Source organism: Bacillus rossius, chromosome 2 (genome assembly GCF_032445375.1).
Source record: "Bacillus rossius redtenbacheri isolate Brsri chromosome 2, Brsri_v3, whole genome shotgun sequence".
Lineage (NCBI taxonomy): Eukaryota > Metazoa > Arthropoda > Insecta > Phasmatodea > Bacillidae > Bacillus > Bacillus rossius.
The window spans coordinates 65,585,676-65,605,827 of NC_086331.1; the positions used below are offsets into that span (position 1 = coordinate 65,585,676).

General features: G+C 48.5%; 1 protein-coding gene across 13 annotated transcripts in view; it reads left to right on the plus strand.

Moving 5' to 3' along the window:
• The first annotated feature begins 6,148 nt into the window (after nucleotides 1-6,148).
• Nucleotides 6,149-20,152, plus strand: part of LOC134529340 (ribitol-5-phosphate xylosyltransferase 1-like) — a 92,496-nt gene continuing 78,492 nt past the window's right edge. For 12 of the 13 annotated variants that reach the window (XR_010074536.1, XR_010074537.1, XR_010074539.1 and 9 more), the window contains exons 1-2: nucleotides 6,149-6,361; nucleotides 12,522-12,589. Coding sequence is in view for 4 of the 13 variants with exons in the window: in XM_063363301.1 (XP_063219371.1) it covers nucleotides 6,270-6,361; nucleotides 12,522-12,589 (160 nt within the window). In the remaining 9 variants the exon portion in view is untranslated. The remainder of the gene's footprint in view (nucleotides 6,362-12,521; nucleotides 12,590-20,152) is intronic. The other variant, XM_063363300.1, reaches the window with a different exon arrangement.

Below are 20,152 nucleotides of genomic sequence, written 5' to 3' on the forward strand. Positions count from 1 at the left end.
GCATGGCTCTGAACTGGAACCTCCGTCCGTCTGGCACCGTGAACGCCGTCTTCTCCCGGTCCCCGCATCGTATGGGCACTTGCCAGTACCCGGACTTCAGGTCCAAGGTGCTGAAGACCTGGGCCCTTCCCAAGCCGGCTACGGCGGCCTCGACGCTAATCTGGGGGGGCGGGGCGCTGACGGTCACGGCATTTAACGGCCGGAAGTCCACACAGAATCTGCTTGTCCCGTCTTTCTTGTTGGCCAGCACAATGCACGCATTGTACCGGCTGTGGGACGGCTCGATGACTCCGTCGTGCAGCATCTCGTCCACCTGCTCCCGGATGATTCGCTGCTCGCGAAACCCGTAGCCGCGGGGCGGGTCGAACACTGGGTCATCAGTCAGGGTGGGGATGCAGTGTTCGGTGACGGTGGTCCGCCTCAAGGTTCCGTCCACGGCAAACACTTCGGGTCGGGCGGCGAGGACCTTGTTTACCTCAGCCCGGTAAGAGGGGTGGACGTCGTGGCGCACGTCCGCCAGGGTCAGCACCGCGTCCTGTCGAGGGGGCGTCTGTCCTAGCGCGTACACCACGTACCACTCAGCTATTCCCAGGTTGAGGCGAGGGGGTCCTAGCTCCAAGACCGCATCTTGCTGGACCAACCAGGGGAGTCCTAGCACCACCTCCTCACACAAGTCTTGCACGACTACTGCGGACACACTACTGTTCAATTCCTGCGTACTCACCACGATCTCAGCATGCCCCAGCATCCGCCCGGTGTGTGTGGTGGTAGCCAGGCGCAGCTCGCCGCTGCCCGGACGCAACGCGCCTGCAGGCACGAACGCGGGGCGTACGAACACGTCGCTCGCTCCGGTGTCGACGAGCGCGGCAGCTGGCCGGCCGTTCACCTCCACGGGGATGCGGAACAGGTTGTCCCGCGGGCGGCCCAGCTGTCCTAAGGTCGGGAGGGCGCGCACCCCGCCAGGCGTGGGGTTGATGGTCTGTGCGGGGGGAGGGGGCTCTAATCCCGGTCCCCCCGGGGGCCGTTTCCCGACTGGGCCGGGCTGGTGCGCTGTGGCGGAGGTGGTACCACGTGCGTCTCCTGGCACGGCGGTGTGGCGGGTCGCGCCGCCCGGAATCCCCGCGGGCACTTGCTGTGCCAGTGACGTTCGCCACGCGGGCATCCTAAGCGACACAGGGGGACTTGCTCCCGTGCTCCGGCATCCCGCGGTCGCTCCGCTCGCCAAGTTGGCGGCGCCTCGATGGCTCGTAGTCCTCGGTGTTGGTCTGAGGGTGAGTCCCGTAGTGCGGCGTTCCGCCGGGTTTCTGGTGGGCTGTCACCCCCTCGGGTGCTTGTGGTCGGGCCGCGCTTGCAGGCTCTCTGGAAGTTGCGTTCAGTCTCGCGTGCTTCCTGCACGTACTCCGCTACACTGCCGGTGTGGCAGCGATGCAGGAAGGGCTGCAGCTCGTCCCTCACTAAGCCCGTGATGATGGGCAGTGCCCCGGACAGGGGGGTGCCGGGCGAGATGCGGCGAAACAATTGGAGTTTAGTGGCGATGAACGCCTCCACTGCCTCGCTGTCCTTCTGCCGAGCCCCATAGAATGAGGCGGAACACTCGACGAGGGGAGATCCTGTGTCGAACCGGTGTCGGAACGTGTCCGTGAACTCGCCCCATGGCATGGCAAACCGACTCCACATGCTCCACCAGCTCCGAGCGGTCCCTCGCAGCTGCTCGCTGACCCGCTCTACCCACTCCGATTGGTGCGTCCGGCACCCGGTCAGGCGCGCCTCGCACTGCGTCAGGAATTCCCCTGGGTCCTCGTGCAGGGCTCCGGCGAACTCTGGCAGAGTCGCTCTGCGGGGTGGCAGGGCTCGTGCCAGGTCTTCCAGGCCAGGCCACACGCACCTGGCCTCGGTGATGTCCAGCGCGCGCGTCGCGTGGCCAGGGTGCGAGCTCCAGTCGCTGGCGTGGGTGGTTGGGGGGGCGGTGATGGCCGGGGTGGTATGGCTCGGTAGGGGTGTGTGGTCCATCGGTGGTGCTCGCGCCTGTAATTCCGTCTCCGTGATGTCGTGCCACGGTTCTATGAGCGCTTCGACCTTGATTGCCGGCAAGTTGTAATCAGGTGCGCATTTACATGTCTGTAGAGGGTTCGCTTTCCCCGTTACCAGGTCCCTGCCCTGTGGCCAGTAGCTGACTCGACAGGTGTTCATCTTGAGTCTGTCTGCCATTGCGTCGCGCGGCGCGTCGGTGTTGACAGTAGCTTCGTGCGCGCACATGGCTCTGTTTACAAACAGACTCCCGATGAATGTAGAGGGGTGAGGGGGGGTTGGCGCGCGCGCTGATTCGGGCCGCTGGCAGAGAGGCGCCCGGACAGCCGCACAAAAGGGAGAGCCGAGACTGGCCACTGCGAAGGGGGGATGCGGATAGCCGTGTGTAGCGGCGGCCGAGAGCGCCTGGACAGCCGAACAAAGTGGAGAGCGTGAGGATGTGAAGGTGGGGGGGGGGGGGGTGGTGTGCGGGCGAGGATGTTCGCTGAAGGCCCAAAGGGGAGGGGTGGGGGTGAAAGTGAAAGTTGGCGAGGGTCGGCGCGGGCGTTGACGCGCGCTTCCGGGTGGTCCCTTTGTCGCTGCTCCTCTGTGCGCCAAATTCCACTGCGCGCACCCAAAATGGCCGTCTTCTGTCCCCTTTGTTTGATTTTCGGCTGTAGTTATGCCCAACGCAAGAGCGCCATTTGCCGTCACACGACCTATGTGAAAGGCCCGGGGGGTACCTGACGGGCACTACGGGCGTCGCGGTGCTCTTGTCCAGAGGGGCGCCAGGCTAGCGGACTGCTAGGCTGTTGATTTTGGGTCGTGGGTACTCTGCCCCCGCGTGCCCCGCCAGGTACACGGCTTGAATCTACCCTGAATGGTTCTCTCTTGACTGTGAAGGCCGCTCGGCCGTGTGGGGGACGGGAGACTCCGGAAAATTAGCATACACGAGTTGGTGAGAATTACCTTTAATCTAGTCCCGCTACAAAACACTCTCACCAACACTTGGCGACGTCTAGCCGTTACACGATTAACACAGAAAAAACAACGCTACTCGACATTAATGGTTACCACGGCAGTCTCGCGGGACGCGGGTCGATGCTCGCTGGAGACGGCCAGCGCCGAACATTAACGGGTGCAGGGGGTGCTCTATGAGCGGGCTCCTAAATTCGGCGAAACACTTACGTGTATGCAGCCGGCAGGCCCTTGCACGGCGTCCTTAAATAAAAACACTTTCGCTGGAGTCGGCCAGTACCGTACGTTTTGTGCTACGATACGTATCGCGGTATCACACTTAAGACGGTCGGGATAGGCCCGGCTCCGCAAAATACGCGCCGAGTCGACGTGGGCAGCGGTGAATTAACAAAAGGTTTTAAATTTAAAGATTTAGTACAGAATAAAAAGTAATAAAATGAAAGAAACTTGGATGCTGCCCACGGACACACGTCTGTTCCCGGCGCGGAGTGGTTCGAGACTGCCGGACATGGCCGCCTCGCAAGGAAGAGAAACTTTCTCTTCTTTGTGAGTCGGCGTCAAAAAACATATATTAATTTAATTTACTATATTACCAGTTAAAACATGTTCCAGGTGCCCAATTAAAATGTAGCACCTGGTAATTGGGTGCTTAAGGCTTAACAATAGTTTTAATGTACTTAATTATTTAAAATGTGACATCAAGTTGGCGACTGTATTTATCAACATATTGTCTCACTGTGAGCTGTAATAGTTGGATTTCTTCTAATCTGACACGATCCTAGTCACGGACATTTTAATTAAGGCCAGTGGCCGCGGTGACTTTTAATAAGGTTTGTTGTCTATTGGGGTCACGCCCGGGACGCTCGCCTGACTCAATCCGGCTGGGCAAGGGGCGCGCTCCGAAAACGGGATACGGTAGTGACGGTGCGGAGCACGGGCTGAAAGGCCATGGTCGGTACGACGTCACATGGTTATATTTATCGTATAGGCAGAGCACACAGTACATTCTGTGAATAGACACACTAAAAGCAATAATTGAGAATACTTTTCAGTCCCATTGTTGTTAGCTTCCTTTCACACATGCATGCAAAAGTAAACTTAAGTTCCTTCCTAGCTCGTGTTACCCCACCACTCTCCCTGAGTGATGGGACCAGGCTGGCTCCACCGAGCTGCAGAACGAGATAAGTGGAAAGCTAAAACATTTTCAGAAATCGCAGATTAGAGATCTTGGAATAAAAACGCATGACTATAGGATTTTTACTACAATTTATTCAGAAAAATATTATCTTTTCGCATACAAGCTAACTTTATTTCTTTCATTCTCCCAAGCAGTACAAAATTGAACAAAAGTTATTTGTTTGATGATTTTTTATTTCATATTTTGACACACACACACACACACACACACAAAATTTAAACATATTGCCGTCACCCGACCTCTGTGAAAGGTCCGGGGGGTACCTGACGGGCGCTACGGGCGTCGCGATGCTCTTGTTGTCCGGAGGGACGCCAGGCTAGCGGGCTGCTAGGCCGTTGGTGTGGGGTCGTGGGTACTCTGCCCCCGCGTGCCCCGCCAGGTACACGGCTTGAATGTAACCTGAATGCTTCTACCTTGACTGTGAAGGCCGCTCGGCCGTGTGGAGGACGGGGAATTACGGAAAATGATATACGAGTTGACGAGAATACATTTAATTTGGGAGTTTCACCGGAGGTCCACGTGGGTACACGGTACACTCTACAAGTCCGCTCCGCAGTTCAGTCCCGCTACAAAAATTCTCACCAACACTAAACACAACACTACGTGACAATGGTTACCGCGGCAGTCTCACGGGACGTGGGTCGATGCTCGCTGGAGACGGCCAGCGCCGAAAGTTAACGAGTTCAGGGGGGGGGGGGGGGGTCGATGAGCGGGCTCCTAAGTTCGGCGAAACACTTACGTGAGTGATACGATTCGCAGCGTGGTATTACGATGAAGACGGTCGGGATAGGCCCGGTTCCATAAAATACGCGCCGAGTCGACGTGGGCAGCGATGAATTAATAAGAGGTTTTAATTTTAAAGATTTAGTATAGAATAAAAATAATCAAAAAAAGAAAACTTGGATGCTGCCCACGGACACACGTCTGTTTCCCGGCGCGGAGTGGTTGGAGACTGCCGAACATGGCCGCCTCGCAAGGAAGAGAAACTTTTTCTTCTTTGTGAGTCGCCGTCAAAATACTTATATTAATTGAATTTACTCTATTACCAGTTAAAACATGTTCCAGGTGCCCAATTAAAATGTAGCACCTGGTAATTGGGTGCTTAAGGCTTAACAATGGTTTTAATGTATTTAATTATTTAAATTGTGACATCAAGTTGGCGACTGTAAATTTACTAACATATTGTCCTACTGTGAATTGTTTTAGAGGGATTTCTCCTATTCTGACTTGATCATAGTCACGGGCATTTTAATTAAGGCCAGTGGCCGCGGTGACTCTTAATGAGGTTTGTTGTCTGCTCCGTGCGTTGTGTACTCGCCCGGAGTGGCTACGACGCACTTATTACATGTCGGGTAATTAGTAATTTCGTACTAATGGCTTTTCCCTTAATTGAATTATGGGTTCGAGCCTCCGGGGTTCTGTACCTTTAAATATCATTATGTATATTGGGGTCACGCCCGAGGCGCTCGCCTGACTCAATCCGGCTGGGCAAGGGGCGCGCTCCGAAAACGGGATACGGTACTGGCGGTGCGGAGCACGGGCTTAAAGCCCATGGTCGGTACGACGTCAATATATGCACAATTATGATAGTTTCGTTTCGTCGGAGAAAAATTGCCAGGTTCATTGTGTCGATTAATATTGTCATAATTAAAAAGAACATAAGTGTTTGTTTAATATTGATGCTTCTAGGGATGCCTCAACAAATTACTTTTTATTGACTTAAATTATTTCGTATAAATGAAAATATTCGAAAATGAATAAATTTTTCACAAAATTAGAATAGTATGAATAATAAAAATATATAATTTTTAGTACAATACTGCTTTTCCAGAATTTAGAGAAAAACCGCTTTAAAACCCATTTCGATTTACTTAAATTTATTTGTCATTCCAATGTTTAAAACACGTGTCGCTTTTAGCGCACTAATAGCGCTTCTTCTGTTTTCCCCTTGTTAATATACATAAGTTTCACTATATTTAATATATTTAGATCTAAATAGTTATATACCCTTTTTGTGTGTAATACGCTTCCCGCTCATTAATAGATATGATAATTTTACGTAATTAATGTTAGTGGTAACTCGAATATGAAAATTTCATGGAAAGGTTTTGTGTTTTGTTTTTCAGTGGTTTATGTGACTACGATAATTGCTGTGTACAAGTTTTACTTTGAGAGTAGGTATGCAATTTGTTGTAAAAGATTTTAAAAATAAGTACAATATAAAATAGAAAAGGGTAAATATGTAGAGTAGCGGTATATGCGAAAAAAAAAAAAGCTTAAAATCCGAAAATACTTTTATTCTATGCTCTTTCACTTTCTCTTTTCAAATCAACCGGCGGAGATAAGAAATTCCAAATACTTTAGGAGATATCAAATTTTTTAATTTTGAACATGTAGAGTAGCGGTATTTGCGAAAAAAAAAATTCTAAAAATCTGAAATTACTTTTATTATATGCTCTTTCACTTCCTCTTTTCATTAAAACCGGCGGAGATAAGAAATTCCAAATACTTTAGGAGATACAGAATTTTTTAATTTTGCAATACAACACCTGTACAACCATTTGAACGTCGCCATGTTTGTTATTTTGCCGTGTGTTCGTGAATGCGTAATAAATTAAATGGTCGATTAGGTCAGGTCAGTTACATTATTAATACTTTCAAACTAAGCGTACATTAAAAATAATGTGAATTAATTGTAATGGCTGTTTAGTTTTAAAATATTTATAATGTAACTGACCTGACCAAACAAACCGGGACAAAGCATGAACATTAGGAAATAAAATGGTCGATTAGGTCAGGTCAGTTACATTATGAATACTTTCAAACTAAGCGTACATTAAAAATAATATGATTTAATTTCAATGATTCTTTAGTTTTAAAGTATTTATAATGTAACTGACCTGACCTAACAAACCCCGACAAATGATGAACATTAACAACTCACGTAAAATTTTTTTGTTACTTATTACGTGCGCAACAATATCCAAATAAATATTTGACTTTAAAATTAGAAACGTTAAAAACCCACCTAAGTTGGAGGCGGGTACATTTCCTTTGCCATTAGAAGGAAATGATGTAGTCGTTCACCTACGTCGCGATACCTCCGACGGAACATTAATAAATAAATAAATAAATAATCACGTATTGGTTCATTTGAATACTGGCCAATCACGGAACTGTCACGTGACAAAATTGTCCAATAAGTAACATAATAGATACTCGTAAACCAGAAACAATGGTGATCACCGCATGAATACCCAGGTATTGTGATGAAAATTAAAAAATTTGATATCTCCTAAAGTATTTGGAATTTCTTATCTCCGCCGGCTGATTTGAAAAGAGGAAGTGAAAGAGCATAGAATAAAAGTATTTTAGGATTTTTAGCTTTTTTTTCCGCATATAGCGCGACTCTACATATTTACTTAGAAAAGACCTGCAGTTGGGCAACAGCCCGCCACTCTCCCATTCGGTAAATTTCTAGATTTGCGGCTTTTCCGTAAATAACATAATCAAATCCCTAAATTGTTATTTTTCAAGCACTACAGACGTTTAACTATGTCGACTGGATTCTGAGACATGTTTATGGGCGAAGAGGTCGTATATTCATTCTTATGTCGCGCATTGACCGTGAATAAAATATTATCATTCCGAAGATAATTTTTTCGAACACTTATGACGCTCCTCTATTTACTCTGAAAACAGCGTTTCTAAATTCCTACTGGTTTATGTGAAATCACTGTTTATAGGTTACATTGCATTGATGCGGCCGCCGCAAATTTTTTTGCTTTTGTGTGTGACGAAAACTAACATTCACAACAGTCCGTTTTAAAACTGCGATCGTGTGTGCTTTGTGTAAATATTACAAATATGTGATATGAGAATAATTGATTAAGTTTGGTTAGCTCCATTAAAAATACTTAAAAATATTTTGGCCATTTAGTTAGGTTAGTATTGCTACATTAAAATATTGTAAAAATATGTTTAACCCTTAAACACTGTGCCTTATTTTTTTGGCATTGTTATTGACCCTGGGTCTGAGGAACTCATAAAAGAAATAATTTCTATTAAATTAATTAATTTTTTTAGTTATATGAATTTATATATATGTACAAGTAATTGTTTATTTGTCGACATTGCATATAGTCTAAAATATATCCATAATACACTTATAAAGCCTAAGTGTTTGGTTCCATTACAAAATTTGCACACAATTAAAAAATTTATATAATAAAATATTAAAAGTAACAATATTTAAAACATAGCTACAGTAATGAAATGGTAAAACAATGTAGATAAAGGAAATATTAGAAGTTTTGTTACAAACTATTCCACAAAAATTCTGACAAGGCATTCCGTTGGCACTATTTTGTACAGTCGTTACACAATAGTGCAGAACACTGGAGGTAAACTGGCCTATTGCACTGATTACTTGCGTGTGATGTCTTCCTGTCTTTTCCTTTAGGGCAGAGGCTGCATCGTCTGCGTTTTTTAATAGGAGCTGTCGTTGATGTACTGTCGTCCACGCTAAGCAATTTTCCCATTGCCAATTTCAGTTCTCTCTGCATAGAAGGTGCTTCATATCGTCTTCGCATGTGTGACTCAATTAGCTGCGTTCCGAGTTCATCCACAAATGCAAATTGGTCGTCTTGTGGATTATTTCGGAAACTCTGATGTAATGTATACAAGTTACTTGATGCAATATTTACTAGAGTATAGAAAATTGCCATTGGCCATCGCTTTGTTCTGCGACTTGCTGAGTAAACAGATCATTTATGATCCAGCTTGTCAACACCCCCTTTAGTCATGTTATAGAAACTATGATCTCTGGTTTTCCGGTTGTTTTATCAGTTGCCGATGAATGATGCATTGACGATATCAGAATTACTGATTTTCTTTTTTTTTTGTGTACGTAAGAGACATAGAGACATTAGTTTTGTTCCCTGTAAACCCATAAAGTCAGGACAATATAGGCCTACTTTTGGTTGGTAGAAACTCAGGAGGTATTTCGTGCTTGTTCTTCTTTATAGTCCCCACATATGTAAGACCCTTTTGAAGCAATTTGTCTACAAGTTGTACTGATGTGAACCAGTTGTCTGCTGTAACATTTCGGTTAGTGTCTTCAATAGGAGTGCACAACGTCAGAACTGCCTGGGTAGGTTTGGCTAACTTCCGGTCTTCTAAAGTAAGAGTAGTACCATCTGTGTCTTTACCAGCATATATATACCCATTGTAGAAGTTATTATTTCTAGCATCAGTGAGACATAAAACTTTTATTCCATATTTGTTAGGCTTGTTAGGAATGTACATCTTGAAAGCACATCTACCCCTGAATCCTACGAGCATTTCATCAATACATGCATATTCACCTTAAAAAAATTATTTTGGTAGTTGTTGATAAATGTCTGAAAAATGTACGAAATAGCTGCAACTGAATCATGTGTTTTCCTCTGATTTTTTGTAGTAGCATCATCAAATCTTGAGACAGGCTATAATGGAACAAAACCTTTCTCGGGACATTGTACATCTAAAAATGTCACAATCTTTACCTCCAGATGAAAATAACGAAGTTAGTCGCTCATGACCAGATTTGTAAATTGTTGTTAGAAGTAAAAGCCCCAGAAATGCTTCCAACTCTGTGTTGTCTATATTTCGCAGTTCAGATCTATTGAAATTAGCATGCCTTGACCTGTACTTACCCATCTTGACATTAATCCAGTTAATTATTTCACTGCAGATTTAATCATCAAACAAAAGTCTCCATAATTCACAAGGCTCTGCTTTTGCACCGTTTGAGTGTGCAGGTCCTTTTAGGCCTGGAAAATGTGTAACAATATTTTTACACGGGGTTCTGGTTTTATTTAGCCCAATAGACCATTTGTAACGATTTTTACAGTAATAGTATAATGGTTAATGATTGGCACTGTGTTCAGTTGAGCAGGTTTCACTTACGCCTTAAGTATTTTCATTTTCAGGAATTTCTTCTTCAGATTGTTCCGACTCTGACTGATGATCACTTTCAATTACGAAATCTTGAGGAAATTCATTGTCAGTAAGATCGCTATCATCACTACCAATTTCTTCCAACAACTGAGAAACTGTTTTTTCAAAGTTAGGATCACTAACACGTACTTGTTTCCTTAATCTAGACGAACTTGCCATAGCGTGAATAAATACCAGATGTACACATTTACTGGACCTGGATCTCACAGACCCAAAACACCGTTTTTACTGAACGACTGTTTCCGGCCGGCTGACAGCTCTATACCGACATACTACCCCCCTCATAATATGAAGGTAGCAGGGTTGCCAGACTGCTGTTTAAAAAAATAAACAACTGGCTGTACAAAAAGGATTGGTAGGGTCTCTCAGACCCAGGTACAGTGTTTAAGTGTTAATAGTTATGGATTATCGATTTTAGATTTAACTTTCTTGACGTAACCAACCTTTCACACAATTACACAGTACTTTTATTGTAGCTAACCTAACCTAATCAACCATCCACACTATTTTAAAGTACTTTAAATCAAGCTAGACCATTCAATTTCTCCGTAACTGAAGTTTGAAAGACGACATTGTCATCTTTCTTGCTTGTGTATCCTATAATATGTGCTACCGAAGTTGCATGTGCAAGTGGTGATCTTGATTGAACTTTGGAACTGTTTGGGCTTTGGAATGGACTGGTGTGAATCTTAGGTTTCCAAAGTTATTACGCTAAAGCACAACATGGCGACTGCCACTTAACTGCATATGCTACCTACTGTAATCTATAAACTGTAATTTCTCAGAAACGAGTAGGAATGTAGAAATGCTGTTCTTAGGGTAAATAGAGGAACATATTTAGTGTTCGAAAAAAGTATTTTCGGAAGGCCAAGGCCAAAATTGTATTATACCATGATTGGTTTTCCATCCTAATTAGGCACAAATAGGTTGGAAAACAGTATTGTGGCCTTGGCTGTAACATACTGACATTAAACGTCCCTGTGTTTTTTATAAAACAGTTTCGGCTACGCTGTATTCGTAAGGATCTCTGGAGAACCACAGGTTGCAGCTAGTATCAAGGAAACTGTAGGGCTGTGACAACAATCAGAGATATCTCTGTAGAAAACAGTCTCAGCTGTGATATTAAATTACATTAGAAATTTATGTCCCTATAGAAAAGCACGGATGGTGGCTGGTCTACTGCACAGCTACCTTATTTAATTTGTCTTTATAGTTGTAGTCACAAAAACACGTGTTAGATGACACACTGACTATTTTTATTTTTAATAAGAAACCACACTTAATAGAAATAGTACCAAAAAATAATATGAAAGGACTATTTTCCTTATTAATACAAATGCACACTTGACACAAATAGAACCAAAACAGACAGACACATGCATCACACATGTATTTATATATATGGCAGTAATGTTATACTGACATCTATACACCACTTCACGTACAAACATGAGTTTCTCGGAATCCAGTAGGAATTTTTAACCCTTTCCTGCCTAGAAATGTAAAAAAATTGAATTTTTTAATTTTTATTTCATTTTTATATTTAAGTAGGCATAAAAGGAGACCCTAATTTTTTCCAATTTTTTTTATTTATATTTAATATATTTTTTAATGATGGGATTTTTAAGTCCTGTCAGCCATTTATCATATGTCCAGCTCAACTAACTAAAAAAAGGGCGCTCCAGACTGGTGCAGCGCTGCCGTATTAGTGCTGCAATCTCTCGGCTGTCAATCGAACTTCTTCGACAACTGGCAGAGCGGAGCTATACAGGGACCCAGAGGTCCCGACAGGCAGCATGTGGTTTCAAACATGCACACACTATTTCTATGGGGCTTCAAACATTGTGGGACTCACAAGTACCGCCAGGCAGGAAAGGGTTAAACTCTATTTTTAGTGAAAATTGAGGAAGGATTTTAGTGTTGAAAAAAATCACTTTTTTTTTTTGTACGGAAATGTTGCGATCCTAGAAATATACCCTTTCAGCTTTCTCCATAGGTATTTTGCACCCCTCACTTCCAATATTTTCTCCTCAGTTCATTCCATTCCTGTCCTGTCTTCATCGGGAATGAGTTTCCCTCTTCTGTTCGTCTCCACTCCCTCTTTATCTTCCACTCATGGTCTCTTCTCCCTCTGTACCAACCTTTATGCAATCTATCTTCCAGCTTCCCCCAAACACACTTTCCCTTGATCACTTTGAACATTGTCAAGTAATTGCCAAGTTTAGGGTTGCATGAAACAAATTCCTGAAAATTGTATGTTTGAGCACTATAGACCTTCTTTTATTTACTCTGAAAAAAGCATTTTGTAATTCCTACTGGATTCTGTGAAACTCGCTAGTGGGCAGGGCCATGAAGTCGAGGCAAGTTGTGAGGCAAAACCTTTAAAAACCAGAAAAATATTTACTGGTAAGTTACTAAATTGATTTTAAGAAGTAAATTATTTTAATCTTCTAGTTTAACGGCTTCTGCTGAAAAAAACCTCTGTCTTTCCAAAAAAAAATTTTAGTCCTATTATTTGTGTTGGTTATTTTGAGATGGACCTTTTCCATTTTTCGCAAAATTTTGTTGTAGAAGTGGTGTATTCATGTCAGTATTTCATTAGCACCATGTTAACTATTTGTGTGTTTCTGTTTTGGTATTACTTGTGTCAGTGTGATAATTTTATTAGTATTGAAATAGTTTCTAATGTATTTTAAAGGATGTTTTCATGATTGCAACTATAAAGACAGGTTAATTTCCCAATTAACTGTTTTAATGTTTGCCTGTGCAATAACATGGGCACCAAAATGCGTGAGTCACTTTTGTGCTTGCAAACAGCTTGCCCCAATAATGACAGAGACCTTGAATTAGAACATGCCACGTAGTGACATGTATCAAGTGATTTAACAAAGATATTTTTTTAATCTCAATATTTTTCTAATTTTTAATGGCTTTTCCTCCACAATTTCCCTCAACTTTGGGGCCGTGCCCACTAGAGAGTTTCTCAGAATTCTATTGAATGTAAACTAGAAAAATATTTATTTGAAAAATTTCGCTAGTATTTTGATATTTGTCTCTACATGACAGGTTCTGACTTTAAGATCACTGTCATTATTGATGCAAGCTGTTTGCAAGCACAGTAGGGACTCATGTATGGCGGTGTCCGCATTACTGCACAGGTGAACGTTAATTGGTTAATTGCATGTGAAATTCTTGAAATATCGGGATTTCATTTAATTAATATACCAAACTCAAAATGAATACTTAATATAACATATAAAATAACCTATATGCTTAATGAAAATTTCTACACAGCCACGCCAAAATTACTTTACATTAAAAAAAAACACAAAACCAGTTAAATATTTTACCTCATTCGCAGTAAAACAAACATGAAAAATTATTCCATCATGAAATCAATAAAATATGCATAAAATACTTCTCTCAACTTTACCACATTAATAAAATGGCTCTAAACTCAGCCAGTTCCAAAACTCAAATGGAAAAAAAAACTCATCCAGTTCAAACACTCTGAGGGCGTACCAGTGTTGAGGTGGGAATATCGGTGGAAATTAATGGGCGCCACCACGTGAGTGGGCACGTGGACCTGGCTGGAAAACTCTAACTCATGGCGTTACGTGGCCCGTGTGCGGCGAGATATTAGCCCTCCTGATTTTTTACGCAGCACCTGTCCCTAACTAAGCCCGCTCTCAACGTCGGGCACGCTCCTAATTATCGCAGTGGGCTCTTAGGGCGTCCCACACGCCGCTGACCAGGTTAGGGACCCACGTGGCCCCCCGAACCCAAAACACGTGACTCAGTTAATTGGGTTTTTATTTACTCACGGTACACGTCCTTACACGATCCTCCGTTGATACAGCTATAAACGCCCGAGGCACGAATCAGATTAGGTGAGGAGGCAGACCACGCACGTGGCCGCCTCAAGCCGTTACTTAATACACAGATGAGAGAAAACTCCGGAGAGTAAATAATTATTAATTATGCAGTCTCTCCGACCGAGAGAGGCCCCGAGGATGAAAAGAAAACGATTTGGATAAATTAATTTACAGAACTACTACTCGGTGAAACAACGGTGATGTCCTCGGGGTGTCTGCAGAGACGTCTGCTCTCGGCCGGCTGTAGAAAGAGACTGGGATGAGCTCATGGCTTGCGGGAGGCAACATGGCGCCCTTCGCGCCTAACACAATTACCGTTACAACTTAGCTGTGGCGTGCCCCGGGTTACTATTGGAAAATACATCAATCCTTTTACAAAAATTAGTACATTACATTCATGCCCAGACCGTCTGTAATAATTACTTACATGATATAAAATGGTTCAAATGAAGTTGCATGCTAGTTCCTCCGTCGCCCGCTAGGGAGCGTCCTTGTTCGTGCTTGCACTTAACAATTAACAAAACATCATGAATTAGTTAAATAAAAGACACTCACATGCATAGCCGTCGTGACACTGTTTTGGGGCAAAAAGAAAAAGGATTACAATATTTATTAATATATTTTAGGGGTGCGGCGCACTGCAGCTAAGCGCCCTCTTGCTGTAGTTCGTGGCGCGCGGTTTGAATCTCACACGGCTACGTACGTCACGACACCAATGCCGGGTAGGAAAGGTGGTGGGAAAGGGAACGGAGGATGATCAGGCTCGTGGGGCGAAGCCCCGGCTGACGTCAATTGCCCCCCCCCCCCCCCCCCCCCTCGAATAGCCTGTCATGCCGACGTTTCCTTTCGTACCTGGTGGGCGTGGTCGCTCCTGGTGTGCGCGCTGTCTTCCAGCGTCCGTATCGCACAGCAGCTGGGTTCTCGCGCGGGCATGCGGGTTCGCAGTTGGTATCGCAGTGCCGGGATCGGTGTCTCCGACGCGGGATCTACCTCCTCCCTCTGCGCCGTCTCGCCCTCCGGCTGCTTCTCCACTGTCACACTAAACGTTGCGTCCGCCAGAGAGAAGTGTAGCGGCCACAGCGGCTCGTCTGGTGATGCCGGTATAATTTCCGCTTCCTCTGGTTCCCATACAAGTGGTTGGGGCTCTGGTTGGTCTGATGTTTCGGCCGTGTCGCTGAGGAATCCCCTGAAGGGTGAGGCCCCGTCTCCCGAATCCTCAAACAGTCGTCTCGTCCGGGTCTTTGTCGTTGTCGCGGGTGTCCCCCGCTCCGTCTCTACTTCCGGGAAGCCCCTAAACCCGCCCTCATCCGTGTCCGTTGGTGTGGACATGACCGGTTGTGCTGCTTCTCCATAGTCCGCCACGTTCTCCGCCTCTTCCCGCCGCGTCGCCGCTCCGTCGTCCGCCACGTCCTCCGTCCCCTCTCGCCGCGCCGCCGCTCTGTCGTCCGCCCCATCTGCCGCCGCTCTGTCGTCTGCCACGTTCTCCGTCTCCTCTCGCCGCGCCGCCGCTCTGTCATCCGCCACGTTCTCCGTCTCCTCCCCTTCTTGCCCCGCTATCCTGACGTCGTCCCGATGGTATTTTGCGGCCCGGCCGGAGGGTAGTTTTATCACCACCGCTGTGGGTCCCGCTTTTATCACCGTCATCGGGCCGAGCCACTTCGGCGCTAATCCCGCGCAGAAGTTGCGACGGCCGGAGGAGAGTGGGTGAAGTCGGGCGTATACCAGCTGGCCGGGGCTCAAGTCAGGTGGTGGGCGAGTCGTCCCGGGTGTTCGCTGTGCCTGGTAAGCCGCCTGGTTGCGTCGCACGGCGTTGTGCATCTCGGCCAACCGCCTCAGGCGCCCCTCGGAGCTCTCTACATCCGCCTTGATCTGGTGTTGTTGGCGCACGTGGTATTCCCCGGGGAGAGTGAGGTTCCGCCCCTGGACCATTGTGGCCGGTGTCTCGCCAGTTGCAGCATTCACCCGTCGTCGGATGCAATACAGTATGTCGGGGATGTGGGCATCCCACTGGGCGTGGTCGTCCGAGAGTCTCAGCCGCAGCTCCACTTTTACCTCCTGATTTCGTCGCTCCGTGGGGTTTGCGCGTGGGTGGTATATGGGTGTGGTGTGAATGATGACCCGCCACTTTCTCCCCAGCTGTGCCCACCGGCACCCGACAAACTGAGTGGCGTTGTCTGTCAACAGGACACGTGGGTAGCCCCACCTAGGGAAAAACTCCGTCTCCAGACTGCGCACAATGGTGCCGGCCCGGGCGTTCGTGAGGGGGTACGCCTCTACCCAGCGCGTATAGCAATCCATCATGACCAGTAAGAATCGTTTCCCTCGCGGCGATCGTGGGTACGGTCTCATCAGGTCAAGGGCGACCGTGTGAAAGGGTTCGGTTGGTTGCCTAGGTATCTGCTGAGCTGTTCCGTCTGTGCGGCGTGCCTTGTGCCGCTGACAGTGCCTGCATCGCCGTACGCAATCCCGTACAAACTGGTTCACCCCTGGCCAGTAGAATCGCTCCCGTACGTCGTGGCGCGTCTGGTCTGCGCCGGGTTGTCCCGCTAGTCGGTTCATGTGGAACATGTCGAAAACCTCCCGCCTTGTGGTGGATGGTGCAAAAATTTGCCATGGGTTGTCTGTCCCCTTCGGTTGTGCCTGGAGTAGCCCGTCCACTACCCGTAACCCCTCACATTCCGCCTCCCCGCAGTGACGTATGAGTTCTTGTGTGTCTGCGTCCGTCAGCTGGACCGCCCGCACGTACGCGTCCAGATCGTCGAGCTCCGCGCCTGGGGGTAGCGTCGGTGTGGTGTTCGGGGCGATTGCGCAAAGTGGGGCGTTAGGTGTCGAGGTGTGTGGTGTTCTGGGTGTGCGCCCACTGGACGGCGGTAACAGTTCCTCCCACTCGGCATTGTCGCGTGCTGATATCGTGACGTCAGGGTTGCGTGACAGCTCGTCCGCTAGCTCGTTATGTTTCCCCGGCACGTGTTCGACCTTGAAATCTAGGGCCTGTAGTAGCATGGGCCAACGAGTCAGTTTTGAGCGCCGCCCCTGCATGGTGGCCAGCCACTTCAGACATTGGCTGTCCGTCCTCAACACGAAAGACTGCCCCTCCAAGTGCGGGCGGTAGCGCCTCAGAGCCCAAACCACGCCGAGACACTCCCTCTCATTAACACTGTACCGCCGCTCGACGTCGCCGAACTTGGCGCTCGCTTATTCGATTACCCGTGGTCCGCTGTCATCGCCGAGTTGTAGGAGGATGGCCCCTATTCCCTTCTCGCTCGCGTCCGATTGTACGATCAGTGGCTTGGTCGGGTCCAGTCGCGCGAGTAAGTGACACCGCCGAAATCTGCGCTTAAACTCGTCAAAGGCGTCCTGGGCCTCCGCAGTCCACCGGAAAGGTCGCTTGGGTGACAGCTGTTCAGTCATCGGCGCAGCTATTACCGAGAATTCCGGAATGAAGGCCCGCAGCCAGTTGGCTAATCCCAGGAATTTCTGCAGCTGTTTACGCGTGCGTGGGGGCTCTTTGTTGACAATGACGTTAAGTTGTTTTTACGTGGGCCGGTTTCCCTCTGCGTTGACCACCAAACCCAGGAAGTCCATTTCCGTGGTCCCCAAGTGACATTTCTCATGATTACACGTGAGGCCGTGGCTTTCCAGGCGTTCTAGGACTAGCGCTAGGTGATGTGCGTGCTCCTCCCACGTCTGTGACCATATAATTATGTCGTCCAGGTATGTGGCCGCAAACTTGCCCGAATAATTATCCAGAACGCGTGTCATCATCCCCTGGAATGTGGCGGGGGCGGCTTGGAGTCCGAATGGCATCGCGCAAAATAGAAATCTACGCCCGTCTGGGGCCGTGAATGCTGTCTTGGGCCGGTCCGCCTGCCGTATTGGCACCTGCCAATATCCCGATTTTAAGTCGAAGGGAAGAAAATATTTTGGCGTTTCGCAGTCCCGTGAGCGTGTCGGCTATGTTCAACAGAGCGGGCGGTGCGTTAATTGTTACCCTGTTAATAGGCTTAAAATTGACGCAAAAACGTAATTCGCCGTCATTTTTTCTCCGCCAGCACGACTTGAAAATTGTACGGGCTCTCGCTAGGCTCAATTATCCCGTCCTGTAACATGTCCTGAACCTGATTTAGGATGGTCTGTTTACCGGCGTGGTCGTAGCTACCGGGCGGGATAAACATTGGCTCGTGAGGATGGGTTGGGATGGCATGTTCAGCTATGGTGGTACGTTTTAGAGGATCTGCGGATGCAAACACATTACACTGGTGATCGAGGACCTGCTGGATGATGACATGGAACTCGGGGGGCACCCCGTGCTGAAACTCGTCGAGACTGACCTTGTTTACCGCTGGTGGAGTCGGCCTACCCAGCCCGTGGATGGTGCGCCGCCCCTGGGTGCCGACGTGCACGCATCCGGCCCGGACGTCGATGGCGGCGTGCTGCTCGTAGAGCCAGGGTAGCCCCAGGATGACGTCACGCAGCCGCTCCACTACCAGCGCCGTCGTGGTGGACCGGTGGTCCTGCACGTCCACCTCCAGCGTCGCGACGCCCTGGGTGTGGCAGACGTCTCCCGTGGTGGCCAGGTGGAGTTGGCCTGGGCGCGACTCAAAGTCGGCGCGGCCGATCACGCGCGCGGCCACGCAGTTATGGCTGGCGGCGGTGTCAACAAGTGCGTGGACTGCGCGCCCGTTGACAACCACCGGAATCCGCAACAGGTCCGCTTCCGCCGCTCCCACGTGACCCAGGAGGGGCCCCGCCGTTGTTGGTCTGTTGTTGTTGTTGAGCGTGGCGGGGAAGGTGAGCCGTTTCAGTTCGCCGCCCCCTGCTGCCCGTTTCCCGACGGCCGTCTGTTCATGATGTCGGGCCGGAACTTGTTCCGCACCGGGCAGTCCTCGTGCCAGTGCCACGTACCGGGTGGGCACGTGTGGCACTGCGGTGGTTGGCTGCCGTCAGTGGTACGCCTCCTCCATGCCGGCTGGAGAGGGCCGCCTGACCCGGACTCGTCGCGCCAGGCGTCGCCCCGGGTAGATGTGACGTAGGGCACCAGGGCCTTGGCGTCGGCGGGCGCCACGTCCTCCTGCTTGCCTCTGGAGGGTGTGATGTCTCTGGTCGGCCTTGCGGCCCGCAGGTCTTGCTCTACGGCGCGGGCATGCTGGATGAACTCCTCGGCCGGGCATCGCGTCATCAGGCGCAGATGTGGCCTAAGTTCCGGGCGCATCAGCTCCACCACCCGCTCCAGTACCTCCGTCGGCTCTTCGTCGGGGCACAGCCGCTTGTGCAGACGTATTTTCTTGATGACGAACGCCTCCGCCGTCTCCGTCGTCCCTTGCTTGAGGCAATACAGCTCCGCCCGCACTCTCATCTCCGCCTTAACATCCGCAAATCTTGTCTCGAACTGCCTTGCAAACTCCGCCCACGGCATGTCGTACTCATGGGTAATCTGCCACCACGTCTTGGCATCGCCTTTGAGCGCGCTGCCGACTCTGTCCGCCCACTCGCACTCCGGTACTCCGTAGTGACTCAGACGTTCCTGGCACGTGCGCACGAATTTCCGCGGGTCGTCGCTGGTCCTCCCGGCGAATTCCGGCAGCTCGACGTGGCCTACAAGGGGCGTCCTGCCACGTGGTGTGTCGGCGACGTCCCTCACCGGGCTGTGGCTCGGCACGCTCGCTCGCCTCGCGTGGTGACACCATTGGCACGTGTACCACCCGTCCTGAAACGAGGTGATTTCGGTCTTTGTGAAGCACGCCGTGTGCTTGAACGCACGACAGTTCCGGCACCAGCCGCCTCCCCGCACGTCTCCGCCGCACTACGCGCCCGTGCACTTCCCGTGTTCCGGCCCGTAATGTTCCTCCCGCACCGCCTGTTCGTGATACCGTGGTACTTCATACTGCCCTAAGCACACGCATGTGTCCATCCAGGATGTTCCCGCCGTCCCGCTCATCTGGCGCAGTCGTGCGCACATAACACAGTACAAGCTATTCGTTTTAAACAACTCACTTTCCTGGATCGCGCCCGGATTGTTGTTATGTCCGTGATTGTCCGACAAGGCTGTGTGTGGTGGTGAGACTGGTCGATTGTCTCTCTTCTCCTCGCTACG